Source organism: Ptychodera flava (assembly GCF_041260155.1).
Source record: "Ptychodera flava strain L36383 chromosome 3 unlocalized genomic scaffold, AS_Pfla_20210202 Scaffold_25__1_contigs__length_14229661_pilon, whole genome shotgun sequence".
NCBI lineage: Eukaryota > Metazoa > Hemichordata > Enteropneusta > Ptychoderidae > Ptychodera > Ptychodera flava.
The window spans coordinates 4,686,780-4,705,382 of NW_027248279.1; the positions used below are offsets into that span (position 1 = coordinate 4,686,780).

At 39.3% G+C, this 18,603-nt stretch overlaps 2 protein-coding genes and 3 non-coding genes across 5 annotated transcripts; 4 read left to right on the forward strand and 1 right to left on the reverse strand.

Moving 5' to 3' along the window:
* The first annotated feature begins 4,743 nt into the window (after nucleotides 1–4,743).
* Nucleotides 4,744–8,543, forward strand: LOC139125566 (uncharacterized). The gene is made up of 2 exons (XM_070691664.1): nucleotides 4,744–4,937; nucleotides 5,918–8,543. The coding sequence occupies exon 2, from the start codon at nucleotides 6,084–6,086 to the stop codon at nucleotides 8,541–8,543; it is 2,460 nt and encodes an 819-aa protein (XP_070547765.1). The 5' UTR covers nucleotides 4,744–4,937; nucleotides 5,918–6,083.
* A 92-nt stretch (nucleotides 8,544–8,635) lies between these two features.
* Nucleotides 8,636–10,534, forward strand: LOC139125208 (uncharacterized). The gene has a single exon (XM_070691309.1). The coding sequence runs from the start codon at nucleotides 8,636–8,638 to the stop codon at nucleotides 10,532–10,534; it is 1,899 nt and encodes a 632-aa protein (XP_070547410.1).
* Nucleotides 10,535–12,700: 2,166 nt separating this feature from the next.
* On the forward strand, nucleotides 12,701–12,773 carry Trnar-acg (transfer RNA arginine (anticodon ACG)). Its single transcript has one exon. It is a non-coding gene; the product is annotated as a tRNA-Arg (tRNA).
* A 2,727-nt stretch (nucleotides 12,774–15,500) lies between these two features.
* On the forward strand, nucleotides 15,501–15,573 carry Trnar-acg (transfer RNA arginine (anticodon ACG)). The gene has a single exon. It is a non-coding gene; the product is annotated as a tRNA-Arg (tRNA).
* Nucleotides 15,574–18,076: 2,503 nt separating this feature from the next.
* Trnar-acg (transfer RNA arginine (anticodon ACG)) lies at nucleotides 18,077–18,149 on the reverse strand. The gene has a single exon. It is a non-coding gene; the product is annotated as a tRNA-Arg (tRNA).
* Between the last annotated feature and the right edge of the window lie 454 nt (nucleotides 18,150–18,603).

The following is an 18,603-nucleotide window of genomic DNA, read 5'->3' on the forward strand; positions in this document are numbered from 1 at the left end:
ACCCCGGTTTTAGACAAATGAAACGAAACCATGGCGAAAATGAATTGATGGTCACGACCATTAATTCATTTTCGCGATGGTATCATGTATCGTGTCTACACCGGGGTCGAATATATGCATGGTCACCCATTCATTCAGTATCTTTCAACATGTCAAACAATATAAGTAGTATCTCGTATCAAACAAAATTCATGAAAAATGGTAGACTTTGTCCCTTTAAAAGAAGTGCGGTTGCGTTGTTATTATGAAGTTCAAGTTAGAATATGCTATTTAAAATTTAAATTAGATCTATATGCAACGCACTTACATGTCACTGAGTGTCAAAAGTCAATACTGATACAGTCAGCTTGTATTGCTAAAACTGTGTCGCGTAAAGGATGTGATGGTAAAATCAATCAAATGATAAAAAGACGCCGTTGTTTGGACACGATACACATGACGGTGAATTTAATGTTTACGTAGACTATCAAGTGATAATAAAATGCCTTATTTTGTTAAACACACCAGCGATATGTCTCGCTATCGCTCGTGCATCGATGTCGTGAATTGGTCAAAATCTCGTATACCGTCTCTTGGTCTGCTTTATTGCATACCATATCAATATAATGACGGAATAAACACAGCAATCTGATTGCTCGATCAGTATATGAAAATAACCGATCTCATTATCAGCAGTTCCCTTTCAACGTGTCATGCCACTGTTATAATTTACTGTTAAGGTACAATTATATAGTATTAATATAAACCATCCCAGCAACGGATATACCACTTGATTTTTGACAAGTTGACTCCGTATATGCACTCATTATCTGTAGTGCCTATGTATCATGAATTTGTTGAAATCTCATGATATGCCCGTCCACGTGACCGGATGTGGTCTAACGCTCAGTCGTTTCTTTAGCCGCGGTGATGGTCTCTCTCGCTAATTTTCTTGAGTTTTTTCCCAATAGACAATTGAAGAAACCGACGAGAAAAACACCGCTGTTAGGGTTCTGATCCATAAGTTTGTATATACATGAGTTGATTTTTCTGTTTTTGGTATTCCGTTCTGTTGTTCAAAACAGACGAGTTCGTCCAGACACACATACTGAATAGCGTCCTGAACAAATATTCGCTACGAGCATATGTCTAACACGATTGGAATAGTTTTGGATAATTGGATAGTCTAGTAATGTTGGTTTAATCTGAAAATGTAAGGTCATCTGCTTTTCATTTTAGCAATACACTTGTTTTTATGGGCAATTTGTAATATTTCAACTTTCATCTTCTTGCACTTTTGATAAATTTGAACAATTCAAAGATCCAATTCTCTCAAATTAGTTCCAATCGTGTTTGACGTTTCATAAAAACATATGCATAACATTTGACAAGTTCGCTGAGGAGCCTTTAAATTTCTGTTCAATTTGGATAGCTTTCATGGTTTTTTCCCATTAAATCCGTACCTTTCAACTTCCCAGTGATGTTGATATTTATGATACAGAAGTATCAAGACAAGCAATCCGACTCAGACCGATTATTCTGGCATTTCTACGTCACTTGGCGAGTAAATGCCGTCGATGAAAACACAGGCCGACCACCCCTAATCTAGTTTAGTCTCTAAACGATGGGTTTTTATTTTTTGCCTTCGCCACACTACTGCGAAGGCAAAAAACAACTCGAGCTCCAAGGCCAGCACACTCCGTTAAGATTCGAGGCAAGCCCTAATCGCCCAAAAACAGTACGAGATGAAACAGGTTATTTCGAACCAATAAATGATTGAACACCTCGAGGTGATTTTGTAATATTGTGCTCGGTACACCAATTCACAAATGGGTTGAACTGTACATCTGTTTCGTCACACCGCGACACTGATCTGCTCTCGTAAATTGGAAGACAGACATGGCTAGACAACAGGCCTGTACTGTGATGACGTGTACACGTATACGTCATCAAGAACGTGAACGGAATGGCAATGCAGGCCAAGGGGCGAATCAGAGACAGGGTCGCGCAGTTGAGATATAAATCACGTGGGTTAAGTTATTTATAGAGTGATGGGACATTTCAGTGGCCATCTGTCTTGCCAGTCACGTATTTCACTTGAAACCTATGCTAAAAGATTGCGTTGATGACGCCATGCGTGTCTCCGAAAGAGGGTCAATTTTCATTTCGGCAAGAGGAATTAATCTCCGTAATTAAAAACTGATAATGTACCACTTATCTGGACTAGTACTGACATGATAAAACCGTACATAGAGGAAGCATGTAGCATGTCGCGATATCTCTGGCAAGATGCGTCGCCTGCGGCCGTTGATAGCTACGAAGGGAAATCGGCACCTTTTCCTTGTTTTCGGCATGACGACCGTACACGTGATTTGAGATTCATAGATAAATGACGCAAAAGGCCAGATTGTCGACTCCAGACTGTCCCCATGATGCTGTAGTCAGCCATGGTGCTGTAGTCATCCTTAAGGGCCAGTAAAATGTTCGGTTCGGCGTTTCTGTCAACATTTCATTTCCGCATGTCTCACCGCCATGAAAGTTACAGAGTGAAAATAACAACAGTAGGTACTGAGAGTTTTGTAAAAGCCTTTCCAGTTAAATTAGAGTCCAGCAAGTTTTTCGTCTTAGATGCGTGACGTTGCTCATAATTTCTAAATTCTTGAAATTTCATAGAATGCACAGTATCCGATGAAATTTTATGGAAACGAAAGCAATATTTTACTTGTTACTTCAAGGGCTTGCGGACTGTGCTGGAATAATATACGAGGCACTTTGTTTGTACAACTGTTTAAATGTGTATCTAGATTGATGGCAAATAACGGGGAGAACACGTAAACAGTTTAGAGAATTAGCCACCCAGTACCTCTATGCGATGCATGCAACGTAAAACAGTTTCCTTTCAGCCCGAAAAAAAAAATTACCCTACTGTGGCGCCCTCATGAGGCACCGTGGACCAGTGGTTAGGGCAACGGACTCACTATCAGAGGATGGTGGGTTCGAGACCCGGTTCAAGACCCGGTAGGTCCAGAGTAATGGACTCACTGTCGGAGGACGGTGAGTTCAAGACTCTAGCACGGTGTTGTGCCCTTGAGCAAGGCACTTTACTCCTCAGTGCTCCATTGGGGGTTAGTGGGTTATGCGTACCTCATCCTGTAATTGGGCTAACGCCTGTTGGATGATGGACTGATAAAAAAAATTAACAAAAAATAAAAAATAAAAAATTAAGGCCCTCACCGAAAGTGCAATGCAAATCCGTCATCTTCAGTTAGTGTGATCTTTGTGCTTGAGTATAGAGTCTTATAGACTAAAGGTCACCAAATACAATTTTTATGTAAAAGTGATTCTGCAAAGCCGATCTCAAACGTTTTGTGGCTCGAGGTACCGTGGCGTCTCAGATATTCTCTGTATTTCTCTTTAAATATGAAAGAATATAAACATTGACGAATTTTAATAAAGCGTCACAATTGTTACTCTTCAAAAGACGGGAAGAAAAGTTGCTCTTTAAGAAGGGCATTCGCCTAAAAACTTTAGACATAATCGTTTACATTCCTGCTGACATTGCCAAAAATTGTAAACTAAGTTAGACAATCAAATTCTTGGTTAATTGTAGCTATATGGTACAATTAATATTTTTCTTCTTATCAATTTCATCTGGTATTCAATTATGTGTTTTCAAATTTATCTATCATAATATAGAGTACTAGTCTGGGAAGAGACGATGTTATGTAAACTTTGTTTTAAAAACTCTTCTTCGTGGAAGACTGTAATTTTGTATCTTGTAACTACTACATTCGAATAATATATTCGCGCACGTGCACGCACGCAAGACCAATTATTTCTTAGCCTGGCCTCTAACAGCAGTATCCTTACAAGACAATGAGGGAACGTAGTGAATCCGACGATATCATCTGTCTCTCTGCTTGTGTATCAGTCTGTCTGTCTGAGTCTGTCTTCCTGTTTTTTTTTCTCTCTATCTGTCTCTATCCCTCCTCTCTCTCTCTCTCTCTCTCTCTCTCTCTCTCTCTCTCTCTCTCTCTCTCTCTCTCTCTCCATCTATCGATCTAGCTACAGCTGTAGCTGTAGCTATCTATCTATCTGTATTCATTTTAGAGGCGCGTACTACTTTATTAGCCATACTTTTTCTATTCTAACTTTAAGCACACAGCCGGTCTGTAAAGAATAAAACCGATGACAAAAGCCTATTTTAACAATGCAGTCTATATGCATACACTTAGGGTATTCTTGCCGATCGAAACGATCAATGTCTACTCATCTGAACAAGCCCCTCGACGTGAGAACCTGCAATAATAATGATTAGAGATCGTTTTATTCTTTCTAGTAATTATTATGTCAAACCCAGGGTTTTCTGTGCATTTGAATTGCGTAGAATTTTTGTCAATATTCTTACTTGTGATTGGAACTTCGTGTTAAGTTATAAAATATCTCAAATATCCATGGAAAGTTTAGAAAGTGAGCATGGATATGCTTCTCGCTAACACTTCAATGCTGTTGTCTTGCGATCTGAATCATTGATGTCAATTCCACCACATAGTAAGGCCCAAGGATTTTAGAATCGACTGTATATGGAGACAGTGCGGTAGATTTGTTCAGCAGATCACGACATACACCATTGTGAGAGAAAGGCGCAATTTCACACATGTATGACGGGAACACATCCAGCTGACACGCACAAGGAGCGCAAGTTGAAGAAAATCGATAATACGATCCGAGGATGATTATTAAGGGTTCATCTTGCGCCTTTTTGTTCTTTTCTTAGTCATGGGGTCAAAGGTCAACTTTGCAGACTCAGTAACGGGAAAGAGAAAATTGTACTTTTACAACAAGGCTGCCTTTGTTTTTATCAGTTTTTCTTCATTTCCCACGATGCTTTGAAGACGAGCTTGTACATTGAGACCATCCTTGGATGTGTTGCTGTATGCCCCTGAATCAACAGCTTGGTGAGTGTTAACGCTGTAGTTGTCCAATTAATCGTCTTTCTAACCCCTATTCAGTTTGCTGTGTCGTGTGGTGTTTACATTTCAGTAAGAGTGTTTCAAATCACCTAATCAGGTCAAGTTGTATCTCCACCTGTGAGCGACATAGATCCCAATGCACAGTACCGTCATGTATAATTCAAGTGAAAAGGAAATTTATAGTTAGCCTATAAGTCCGAACCTATACTCGTCGGTTAATTCTGAAACAAACAGCATCTTTATTTTTTAATGCAGGAAGAGCCTTATTATTTACCGTTTTCTGTTCCAATTAATCAATTCTCTCTATCTGCAAATAACGATTTGAGGAATCCGCTTAACCTTTTCCCTTTTTACGAATGTTACGGGTCTTTTTGCTAATAGCAGACCCTTATCAGAGTGGACTACCTCGTTCAACTCGGACAAAGATAATAGTTGCAGTGTCTATTCAAAATACAGCTTGCAAAATGCGTTTCAAAATCTACTACCTACATACATGTAGCTATCTATCTATTGACCCATCCATCTATATGTTTTGTCATGATACGTTCCGTCGTGAAGAAGGTTTGAGCTCAGTTGTATTTTTGGATATTTTGTGCTGTGTTTTACTACAAGCTAGTATAGATTTCATTGTTATTTTTTCAAACATATCCGTATACATTTCGATGGTCGGATACAGTAGGCCCTCTATACTCTATATTAACAACAAATACCGATAACTTATTGGCAAAGACCCTACATAATTGTAGCTTACATATACCACCACTACCAATAAATATTGCAATATCTAGTATGGGCGTAGGCAAAACCTCGGTGTGACTCAGATCGGGATAAAAATATCACTTCTATTTGCCCTCATTCGCAGAGCTAAATTTATCAAGGGTTTATCAAGAGGATCTGAACCTTCCGAAACTACTGCATCATACGATTGACCATTTAACTTCTTTATTAATTCTGTTTCTCTTTAGGATTGCCGACCATCGAAACAGGAACACTGCGAACGTGATGAAACGCCCTCACATGACAAGCGATTACCCTTAGAACTGATGCTTTCTGTTTAGGGTGTCTGGCTGTGATTTTAAGGGTTGTTAAATCGTCAACTGTTATGTCGCGGAACTTTCACCGACTGTTGCGATGCTGAAAAACTGCTTCAACAAAATGAATGTCCGTAGAGTCTTCGTGTTCCTTATCGTAGTCTGCGTTGTCAATCTTTTGGTTCTGCTGTATAAATTGAACATGGCCTCCGCCCCTGATGCTTCACTCGTCAGACACACACGCGATAAGGACTCGGAGATATACGAAGACTGGACCGAGCCTTTCCTTTACCCGCGCCAAATGAGAGATCAGGTTTTCATCGTCTGCCTCGTGTACACCGCCGTGGAAAGGCGAGACCAACGCAAAGCGATCCGCGAGACTTGGGCGTCGAGGCGACTGTGGGACAACAAACGTGTACTTGTTTATTTCGCCCTGGAGGAAAGCAACATCACTTCCAACGAAATATTCGTTGAAGAAATAAACAAGAACAATGATATTATAATTTTTGAAATCGACGACATGGGAGACAAGAAGACAGAGTTGACCAAATCTGCATTTATTTGGATGGCTAGGCAATTCGCAAATTTTCAGTATTTCTTAAAAACAGACGACGATATTTTTGTCAATATGGACGCTCTTGTGAACTATCTGGGCAAGTTGAACTCCAACAAACTAGTCATTGCAAGGGATACACGGTCGTGGTTCGATTTTGTCAGTCAACGGTTGTACGCTCCTGACCCAAGAGTGCCAAGTTACGTCATTTCTTCTGACGTAGTTCGTGAACTTACCAGGAACTTCGAGCTGGAGAAGATACACGGAAAAACAAAGTTTTCGCGTGAGCTGTATGAAAAATTGAACATTCGTTTGCGAGACAACCAAGGCTTCGACACCGGACAGAATTTGCAAACAATATGTGAAGTAAAGGACATCTTGACATCTACTCATGTTCCGTTTTTGAGAGTTTGGCGATATTGGAGACTGGTCAACGATTGGGTAGAATTCGTCACGTGTGAGGATGGCGATACAGAAATTGTATCTACAAAGGGCAGACAGAATCAAAATAATGCACGACACGTTCACAAATTCGTGTCCGTCCCCGATCCTCACAATATACCGATGGTTTTAGACCACCCGAAAGTGTGTCACGAAAACTCACCCGTATTTGTCGTTGTCTGTGTGATCTCGTCGCCTGTGCATTTTGATAGGAGAATTGCAATCAGAGAAACCTGGGGGCGCTATTTCGACCCTGTGAAAATGGTGAATATTGTAACCGTATTCGTTCTTGGTACTTCGACTGACACAGCAATTCAGAAGAAAATACTGTTTGAGGATAATCTATTCGGCGATATTATACAGGGTGATTTTGATGACACATATGAACATTTAGTTTTCAAAACTTTGTCACTACTTCGATGGGTGATGAACAACTGCGCTTCGGCAAAGTATGTCGTAAAAGTCGACGATGACGTCTGGTTGAACTTTGACCTTCTGCTGAAGATACTGCAGCCGGCACCGAGAAGCAAATTTTATCTTGGTTTTCCGAGAATCTACGCCCCGGTGTTGAGGGGTCCAGTGGCAAAGTGGTACACACCCGAGGAGATGTATCCTTCGGCGACGTATCACCCCTATCAGTCTGGTCCTGCGTATGTACTCTCCAATGATTTGGTGGGAAAAATTTTCGAAGCCTCGAAAACGTCAAAAATATTCAAATGGGAGGATATTTACCTTGGTGGAATTATTAATAAACTTGGCACATACCCATATTCCAGCATCGATTTCGATATGATGGGCTTAGCGCGATCAACGTGTGCTCTTCGCGCATGCGCCATGTGCCACAAATATTACGCAAAAGATTTTCTTTATCACTGGAATCTCATAAAACTGAAAGAAAGGAAAGATATTGCTTGCCAATCAAATGCCCATCCTTACATTCCAAAGTTCGGTATCCTTGATACCAATCCAGACAGACAAATTTACGTAAATCGCGATCATTCACTCGGGCAAAAACTTATCGAAAATACGCCTTACCGGACTTCGCACAGTCAACTTTGCCGTTACTATGACGACAAACGCGATCCCATTTTTCTCCTTGTGCTCATCTTCAGCGACGGTGCAGACTTCGACAACAGACGATATGCCAGGGTACTCTACGCAAAACCCCGCGTCATCAACGGTAAACGGGTGCAACCATTCTTCGTCGTGGGTTCTCGCGGAGAACGAGATCTCAGGAACCTACTGGAGAACGAAAACCGAATGTATGCGGACTTAATTATTCTTGATCAGCTCGACACCAAGCAGAACAACACACTTAAACTTGAACTCGCACTACAGTGGGTTCTGATGTCATGTCCAGACTATAGATTTATCATGAAGGTCACCTACAAGGAATACGTGAATTTTGAAAACACAGTGTCTTATCTCTCAAAAGTATCATCTTCGCGTTTTGTCGTCGGTAATGTTGTCATGCCGACGGGGGAATCATCCAGTAGCCGTCCCATCCTGAGATGTACAAGCCGCCATATTTACAAGGAGACGCGATCATTCTGTCAGCCGATATAGTCAGAATTCTCGCAAAAACATTTCCATGGAAACCATATATCATGTTGCCCGGGCCTTTGCTGAGTGAAATATTTCACGAAAATGACATAAATATGGTACACCATGGAGGAATTCTTATGAAACCGCCAAGCTTCGCAAGAAATCAAAAATTCTGTATCCTACATGATCTTCTCATTTGCTCCAAACTGCCAACGTACAGATATCTTTTAAGCATGAAGCTCCTCAGCGGAGACTTCTACGCATGCCCAAACTATAGAAGTTCACTATCACAACAACCTGCATCTGAAAATGCTGGCAGATTTTATGGTCGGCAAAATCTGATTGCGTTCGAGACAAAACTCGATGCTGTCAGTTATATGCATGATTTTCAGTACATAATCAAAAATGAACAAAAATGTCAGCTGTTTGGCCAGATGAAGGTGAAATCAGTTCTCATTCTCATAGTTTCAACACCCGAACATTCTGAAAACCGGAAGTTAATCCGAAAAACCTGGGCAAGGGATAATTTCGTCGAGGATAAAAACATTTTGTTCATGTTCCTTGTTGGAGATACCAGAAACGAACTTGTAAAGAAAGATCTTTCACTTGAGAATGCGCAGTACGGAGACATCATACAGGACTCATTTGAGGACACACCTGGAAGTGACGCAATCAAAACTGTTTCTGCATTGAAATGGGCTGCAAAATTTTGTTCGAAGGCAACTTTTGTCGTCATGACGAGCGACGGTATATATCTCAATGTTATTAGACTGGTTGAGTACCTAAGGTCATCAGATACTGCAGAAAAGTCTCTGTTATTGGGTAGTTTAATGAAACATGACAGTCACATAGAACATGACCACAACGGTATCGTTCAATTGAGTACACACACATACGTGATGTCATCAGATGTTGTGCACACGCTGTATCTTGCGACAATGCGGACACAATTAGCTGGGAATACAGATGTTTATTTTGCAGAGTTGATGAAAAACCTTGACATTTTGCCTCGATACCACCAAGCATTCAGCAGACGACAATTTGTCAAAGGTTTAGATCAGTATCTCCTTAACTTCCATGTCACCTGGGAAGTGAGAGTTCCCGAGAACATGACGTCACTGCATGAGCTTAGAAAGCCAATTGACACATTTTACGACTACAACAGTGACAGAGTGAACGAGCCTGGACGGTACAGCTTCCTCATCGCCAATCCGAAACGATGTCGAAGAGGGAAACAGCGCAAGAACGTTAAGGTCGCCATTTTTGTGTTCTCTGACTGTGCGAGCGACAAATGGAGACAATCCGCTCGAGAAACTTGGATTCGCGACCTGAAGACAATTACAGATGTTGGCACGGTTGTAAATTTTGTCCTCGGCAAATGTGATGTCAATGAGGACGATCTTATAAAGACAGAATTTGAGAATTTTGGTGACGTTATTCAGGGGAGTTTCAATGACAGTGGTTACTATAGTAACACCTTAAAGACTTACCTTGTTCTGCGGTGGTCATCAACCTATTGCTTTCCGTCGAAATTTGTCATCAAACTCGATCAAAATGTATTTTTAAACGTAGACAGTTTAATTAATCAATTGAAATCGCTGGGACAACAGTATAATCTCTTTGGTTCAAAAATTACAAATGAAATTTCTCCGAGAAACAAAGACAGCCTTGATTTTGTGCCTCATTCCACGTGGCCTTACCAGTATCTCCCGCCATACTTAGCGCCGGATGCGTACGCCATGTCCGCAGACCTCGTCCAGGATTTATATGTTGGTTCGTATTACGCAGAGCTGGTTGCGAACGAGGCGCTGTTTCTTGGCCTGGTTGCTCACCACATCGGTGCCTCCATCACGGACAACGACAAGTTCAGAACTATAGAAAGATTTAACATCTGCGAGTTCTCAGAAAACTTTGCAGTGCGCACGAAGACAAATACTGAATTTCACACCGTTCATCGATTTTTGAAAAACGAAGAGAGGTGTAATGGAATGAAACCTATGATAAAAGAGTAAAACCCAGATATTTGGGGAAATTTCTTGGCTTAATTAGTTGGAGGACTGTGCATTTACTGCATGTAATGAGAATGAAATTTTCAAAAAAGGTTGTTGTCATCGGAAAATTTTGAATGGAAGTCAATGATAACTCAAGATTTCCTTGCTGGTATACTGTGTAAGAAATTTGGCAATTTATCTGTGAAAAGTGTAAAGGAAATGATCCACCTGTCAGACATATTGGAAGTAAAGATACTTAGTCATATAGTGACGTGATGTTACGAATTTAAGTGTTTTTTATTAAGGCCTGTATTTTTGGATCCGTTAAGTGAACGGAATATACAAAATTTCACTTGTCGGAATGTACTGTTTAACATTTCAAAAACAAATAAAACTTTCCATGACGTATCAATGTATTAACAGTCTGCGTGGTTCATTTTACTCGACAAATCAGATAAAACGACATAAAAAGCCCAAATAAGTTTTCGATTATCCCTCCAAATTGTTAGTTTCATTCAAACACCTGGCTATTTCTGTTGGTACAGGAACGGCCGTTTGGATGCCCTTTGCTCCCGTCATTCATATCGGAAGTTAAAGGGAAACAATCGTCGGAACTGCGCCTGTGCGAGTTTCTTGTTTACAAACGATGTATTTCGTGCATGGTATCTAGATGCACCTCATCATCATAGCTGCAACATTTAAACATACGATGTAGAATATGAAAGTCTTGTAAGGGGGTTTTAACTTTCATCAATCGCCATCGTACCTTGGATACAGTGTTTACATTCCGGGTCGTATGGATCCCATACGACCTTTGAGCGCAATTCTGACCACTGCATTCCTTTAAATAAAAAGATGAAATATGATAAAAGTCGGGTCATGGTATTCTTAGAAAAAAGGTCTATTTCTTTGTGAATGCATGGTGGATCAAATTTACTGAACCAGGTATTACGATGATACATTACCAAAAATGCTATTTAACTAAGTGTGTCCACATAACAAAATAATATATTTGGACCGAAAGATACCGCACGTGTTTAGGCCTATACATATTCATTTTCGCGAGCCAGAGCATGATTTCCGCTCCGCGCACCCACGCAAAAATCACTCTTACGGGTAACGCCGAGCTGTTTCCGTAAAGGGCCAGGGGCGCGTGGTTACGACGATGATACATATCATGTGACCGTATAGTAGCTGCTTTTCCAAATTCTAAGACTTAATTAGCAAGTCATAATTTCTAAAGCTGGAGTGTCCAGCATACGACAGTAGAAACATTCACTTCAAATACGCTGAGATTTGCAAGAAATACTTCTTGACCCACTTCCCAATAATAATGAAAATTTAGACCCGAGAGAAAACATTGTTTCACGAGATCTTTTTTGCAAAAATACAGAGGCAGTGAGAGATGTTTTAATATTTTTGGACGAACTAGCAAAATCACACACTTGTTATTAATTGCTACTGATGTCTGAATTTTACAAAATCACAGTGTAGGCAATACATATGAGCCTACATTCAGGGTTAACAAAACAAATTCTTAGCGTTTCCACATGTTCCCAGAAGTAATAAACAAAAACCATGGGCAAAAAAAACAAAACAAAAAACCCCCGTTAAGTGTGAAGCATAATCAAAATAAGTGCAATACGGAAGAAAATGTTAATATTTTCTATAATTAAAAAAAATGATAAAGCAATCCAAGTTGGCTATTTATTTATAAAACTTTGCACATTCATGCGAAGGTAAAAAGAAACTAAAGTTTATCCATTGCACAAACGAACTCTGTGTTTACACAATATAGTACAACAACAGTGGAGTGAACAACGTTTACGTTTCAGGGCAGTATCTGATATTGGACAAATCCTAGTTTAGATCAATACTTCAGACATTATTCAGGCCGCATACACCCGGGCGCATACATATCGATTACGGCCAATGACCCCATCAATATTGACCTTGTAGTACTCACTGCTGACCCATATTTTCTCTTTATAAATGTCACATCAGAAAAGATCGCATACAATGAAATACGCGACGGGAATGAAATACGGCTAATTCTCACAGGGACAGAAACAAAAAAGTCCCGTGTTTATCAATAGCTCGTACATAATTACCATGTGAATAGTACTCTAAACCTTGTGGCGGGAAAAGTTAGCTTTCAAATACCAGTTGTCCTGCACCAAGCATCACGGGCTTGTGGCGCAACGGATAACGCGTCTGACTACGGATCAGAAGATTCCAGGTTCGAATCCTGGCAAGCTCGGGCATCTATACTTTTTGTGTCACTCTCAGCAAAAAGGCAAATGTGATAAAGTAAAGAACTATGATGAAACTTTTCACTGATAGAAGAACCCATCAATGCTTCTCTTATATCGATGATAATAATCAATTTTGAGTCTGCACATGACATATTGTTGACGGTTTTCTGGCCACTCACAATGAAAGCAAAGAAGAAGAAAAATGAAAAACTAATTAAAACCGTAATAACGAACTCTTGTGTGATTTAGAATCAGGAGGAACTCAACATTGTTTTACATGGTGTTTATCGTTTCTGAGGGTTAACTTGAACTTGTGTATGGATTTGAAAACATTTACTTTTATTCTCAACTAAACTGACACCAAACAGGCAGTTGTCGGACCCCCCCCCCCCGACAATATCTTCTTTTGCGTCACGTGATTCGGAGCATTGTAATATTTTGGATGTGAACTTCCAAGCTGACCTATATTCCTATATTTTACTAAAGACAATTTACATCGATGATGCCCCAATAATCATATGCATATAAACGCAAGGAAAACAAAGTGCATTTCGATAACTTCACCTTTTAAGGTGGGTCATTTGAATAATTCCGATGTTTCACTGACTGCAGAGATAGCTGATACCAAGATCCTCAAAGTTATTTCAGGGGAGATTTTAGGTATATCTTTAGATGAAACCTTATCCTGGGATGTCCATATTGATAATTTATGCAAGAAATTGAGTATGCGCATTGGATTTTTACGTAAACTTCGTACTTATATTCCTTTCGATCAGCCTATAGTACTGTGTTATGGTCTATTCCAGAGTATTCTTGATTATCATATTTTACTTCACTGCAATTGAAACATTTATAAATGTTTGAAAAGGTATGGTCCACAGTATTTATCTGATTTGTTTACCGCTCAGAGTACATAGTCATCATACACGGTCTTCTTCTCGCCAGGATTTTTATGTACCTAGATGCTCCTCAAAATATGGTCAACGTAGCTTTCAATACTGTACTGCCAAACTGTGGAATGCTTTACCAATTTAAATCAAACAAATTACTGCTCTGTACACCTTTAAATGTGACATGAAAGATTATGTGAAAATGAATGTTCCATTGTAGATGTTATTATTGTAATTTTGCTTGAGCCCCGATGAAAATTACAGTACAAGTTACTTGGCCGCTCAATAAAAGTGTAAATAAAAGTGTAAATCAAATAAATAAATAAATAAATAAATAAACACATCTGTGTTTAGGGGGTTTGGCTGTATTTTGATTACCGTGCGCAAAAATTGCACAACATGTTTTCATGATGGCAACATCTCGCTACACGTTTTTATGTATCGCAAAACATCACGCTATGATGTTTGGCGTGTACCAGGCCAGTGCGGCACCAGTGATACACCACCTTTCAATGACAGTATCAATGTATTAACAGTCTGCAAGGTTCATTTTACTCGACAAATTGGATAAAACGACATACAAAGCCAAAATAAGTTTTCGATTATCCCTCAAACACCTGGCTATTTCCGGTGGTACAGGAACGGCCGTTTGGATGCCGAAGTTACTGCCGTCATTCATATCGGTCGGGTCATAGTATTCTTAGAGAAAAAGTTTGATTCTTTGTGCATGCATGGTGGACGTATTTTACGATAGTAAGTTACCCGGAATGCAATTGAACTAATTTTGTCGACATAACAAAATAATATATTTTCGTCGAAACATCCTCCACGTGTTTACAAATCATGTGACCGTAGCTGCTTTTTCCTAATCGTAAGTCTAAATCAGCAAGGCATAATTTCTGGAGCTGGAATATCCAGCATACGACAGTCTAAACATTCACTTCAAACACGCTGAGATTTGCAAGAAATACTTCTTGACCCACTTCCCACATAATGAAAATTTAGACGAGAAAGAAAACATTGTTACTGGAGATCTTTTTGCAAAAATAAAGAGCCAGTGAAAGATTTTAAATTTTTTGACGAACTAGCAAAATCACCCATTTGTTATAAGTTGCTACTGATGACTTGGAGTCGATATAGGTATTACATATAGGCCTACACACAGTGTTAACTACACAACTTCTTAATATTTCCACATGTTCCCAGAAGTAATAAACAAAAATCATGGGCAAAAAAATAAAAAAAACAACAAAAAACAAAACAATTTCGAAAGGTGAGAAGCAAAATTATAATATGTGCATTACGGAAGAGCATATTAATATTTTCAATAATTAAAAAAATGATAAAGCAATCCAAGTTGGCTATTTATTTTCCGGCCTTATAAAACTTTGCACATTCATACGTAGGTAAAAAGAAACTTAAACATATACCTATTGCACAAACGAACTCTGTATTTACACACTAGTACAACAACAGTGGAGTGAACAACGTTTACGTTTCAGGGATGTATCTGATATTGGACAGTTTTTTTTGTATTTTAGATCAATAATGCGGATGTTATTCAAGCCGCATACATATCGATTACGGCCCATGATCCCACAAATTGACCTCGTAGTACTCACTGCTGACCCAAATTTTCTCTTTATAAAGGTCACATCGGAAAAGATCGCATGCAATGAAATAGTTCAAATCTCACAGGCATAGGCACTGAGGCAGTTGAATAGGCAAACAATGTCCCATGTCTTCAATAGCCCGTACATAATTACCATATGAATAGTACTCTAAACCTTGTGGCGGGAAAAGTTAGCTTTCAAATACCAGTTGTCCTGCACTTAATATCACGGGCTTGTGGCGCAACGGATAACGCGTCTGACTACGGATCAGAAGATTCCAGGTTCGAATCCTGGCAAGCTCGAACTTACATACTTTTTGTGTCGCTCCCAGCAAAAGGCAAGTGTGAGAAAGTGAAGAATAGTTGATGAAACTTTTCACTGACAGAAAAATCCATCAACGCTTTTATATCGATAATAATCAATTTTGAATCTACACATAAACTCTCAGATAATTAAAAATACTGATTAACACTTTGTTGACGGTTTTCTGGCCACTCGATGAAAGCTAGGAAGACTAAACTGATTATCTAAACGACAGTAACGAACTCCCTGGAGAGGGAGGTAAAAGTTTGAGGGAACTCAGAAATTTACATGGTGTTTATCGTTTCTGAGGGTTAACTTGAAAGTATTGTGTATAGATTTTAAAACATTTACTTTATTCCCACCTAAACTCTGACATCAAACAGGCAGTTGTTGCCCCCCCCCCCCCGGCAATATCTTCTTTTACGTCACATGATTCGGCGTATTCTAATATTCTGGATGTGAACTTTACCTATATTTTACTAGAGACAATTTACATCGGTGATGAACATTTTGAATAATAAGACGAGGAGTACTTCCATCCGCCAGCAGAATGGACTGGAGCCAATGTTGTGGATACCCGCTGAACCAGCCGCTCACCAAATATGACAATAACCTTCGTCAAAGTATTTGTGAAAAGATATTGTTGTTCTGTATTAGCAGCCCAGTACTTAGATCAACAGATGTATAAAGCATCAGCATAGAGTGAAGATAAAAAAGATGGCATATCCATTGATTCATCCGACTCACAGGAAAAACTCCGCTTTTGTTTATCCTTTGCCCAGGAAATTTATCGTTCTCTTTCAAAATAGATTAAAGGGGCACTAAAAGAACAAATGGCCAATAATGTACTGAGAATTTTACTTCAGAATGGTCTCCGCTGCTGCATTGGATAGGAAAATTGTCGATTTCCACAAAAAAGAACAACAATGAGAAAACTTCGTCCATTCCATAAACGTCAGAACAAGTCGAGACAAGACAAGTACAAGCAAAGTACTGCTATAGTCTTGATAGTTCCCAAAAAAGTTCCCTTAGCGCACTCTACCCTGCTATACGTACATGTTACTGGGACCGGAAATGTCCAACATCGGGACACACAACAATGAAGACAACTGGTATGTGTAGCCATGTCAGGCCAATTTTAAATATTGGGAGTAGAGAATTGGAATGTACTTCAATCTAAAGATCTCACTGAGGGGAACAAAACAAGCCTTGAATGATCAAGATTGGACGAGTAGGAGAAGCGTAGACGTGACATATCATACTACAGGAAATTCATTGAAGTTCCAGCGTGCACTTGTGAACCTCACTGCTGTAAAATCACGTATTGCTAATTTGTTATAGCGACAACTTTCAATTGCTCGATTACACTCATATTTATAAAAACAATCAGTAACGTTGCACGTACGTTTGCAACCGCGTATTCTCTAAAACAGAAGTGTCTAGCAATTGACAAATTATTCAGGAAATTCCTTCACTATTTCAACTTTGTCTTACTTCCTTTGGAGTAGGCGAATGAGATAATTTCCTTCGCATTTGTAGACATCAAAATGTCCTCAAAGTTTGTCAAGAATTCTGTGAACATCGCCGTGAAAGAAACATACTTGCAAGTGCAGTTAAAGACCGACGCAATTCCCCTCAGCAAGTAAATTTATATATTAAACTGATTTTAATTTACAACAAACTTTGGATATCGTGTGAAAAATGTGTTTATCTTGATCAAACTTGCATATGATGTAATTGCGCAGTTCGTGTTAATTATGCACCTATCAAGTTTTCAATTAGAGGGGTGGGGTGTTGCCGGGGGCAACAAGGGGAATTGATAACACTTGGAATCGTATTCCAGAACATGGGATAGTACAGAATTTTGACCGATATGAAGTCCTATAAATTATCAATCCCAAGTAGTCGACATATTTGGCATGGCCTCGAAAAATGTCAAATATTCCTGAAATATTACCCGCACACAGTACCAAAAAAGTCAAATTCCCTATTAGGCCGACACTGCCCTCCGTGGTTGAAAACACTGATAGGTGCATTAAATGAACAACCTTCATTTAAATAAATGTAAGACGATGGGCGATTTTAGTTTAAAAGTAAAAACGTGGAGGATAAGTTGTAGCCTATCGGGTATACGTAACGGTCTTCCGTTGTCAATTTGTTCCGTTCGTTTTCTTGCAATTAATGTATACATACGTGGGCCAATACACATCGAGTCGAGTGCTCAACCTATATGCGCGGCTAAAAGTATATATGCGACAAAAATATTTGCAATGTTGCATTTACAAACATTTGTATGATAGCTTGCATAAAAAGTGGCCTGTAAAGTTCAAATGGTTGTAAAGGACTTTGTACCGGCGTTCAATGTGCGAATATCGTAAAATTATATGCCCTTCAAACCACAGAACGGAACACGACTGTAACGTGTTTATACCAGCCGAGTTTTTCGGTTTGCCCTTTATGTTGGGTTTGAGATGAAAACTTTGGGTAAAAAGAAAGCCACGTCGAGCTTGCCAGGATTCGAACCTGGAATCTTCTGATCCGTAGTCAGACGCGTTATCCGTTGCGCCACAAGCCCGGTTATGTGTTGGAGAGCCAATACAAAATTTTGTCACACTTATTTTTACAGCTATCGCTTTTGATAAGATATTGACTTCAAGATGACCTGATTGATACCAATGTTGATAACTGCGTAGTTTAAAACCGAGCTAGTAGTTGTATCGTAGTGTCAAACATTCGACTATATATAATGATACAAGTTAGTCAAACCAAGTATTGTGTAACTAGGTCAGGAAAACACGATATTGATTTTGAATTATTGACTTGTTTGGGAAAATAAACAACGAACAGACTAATAATAGCCCTGCCTTTCAGAAACTGAAGGTTATTTCTTTTGACTTTCAGAAATGTGAAAGAATTTTCAGTAATACCAAAGATCGTGTTCTTCCACACAGTGACGTCATTGTTGGAGTACAGTTCCAAATTTATCTCCAAGGTTCTTCAGCGAACCATTATTTTGTTGCCTTTGCACA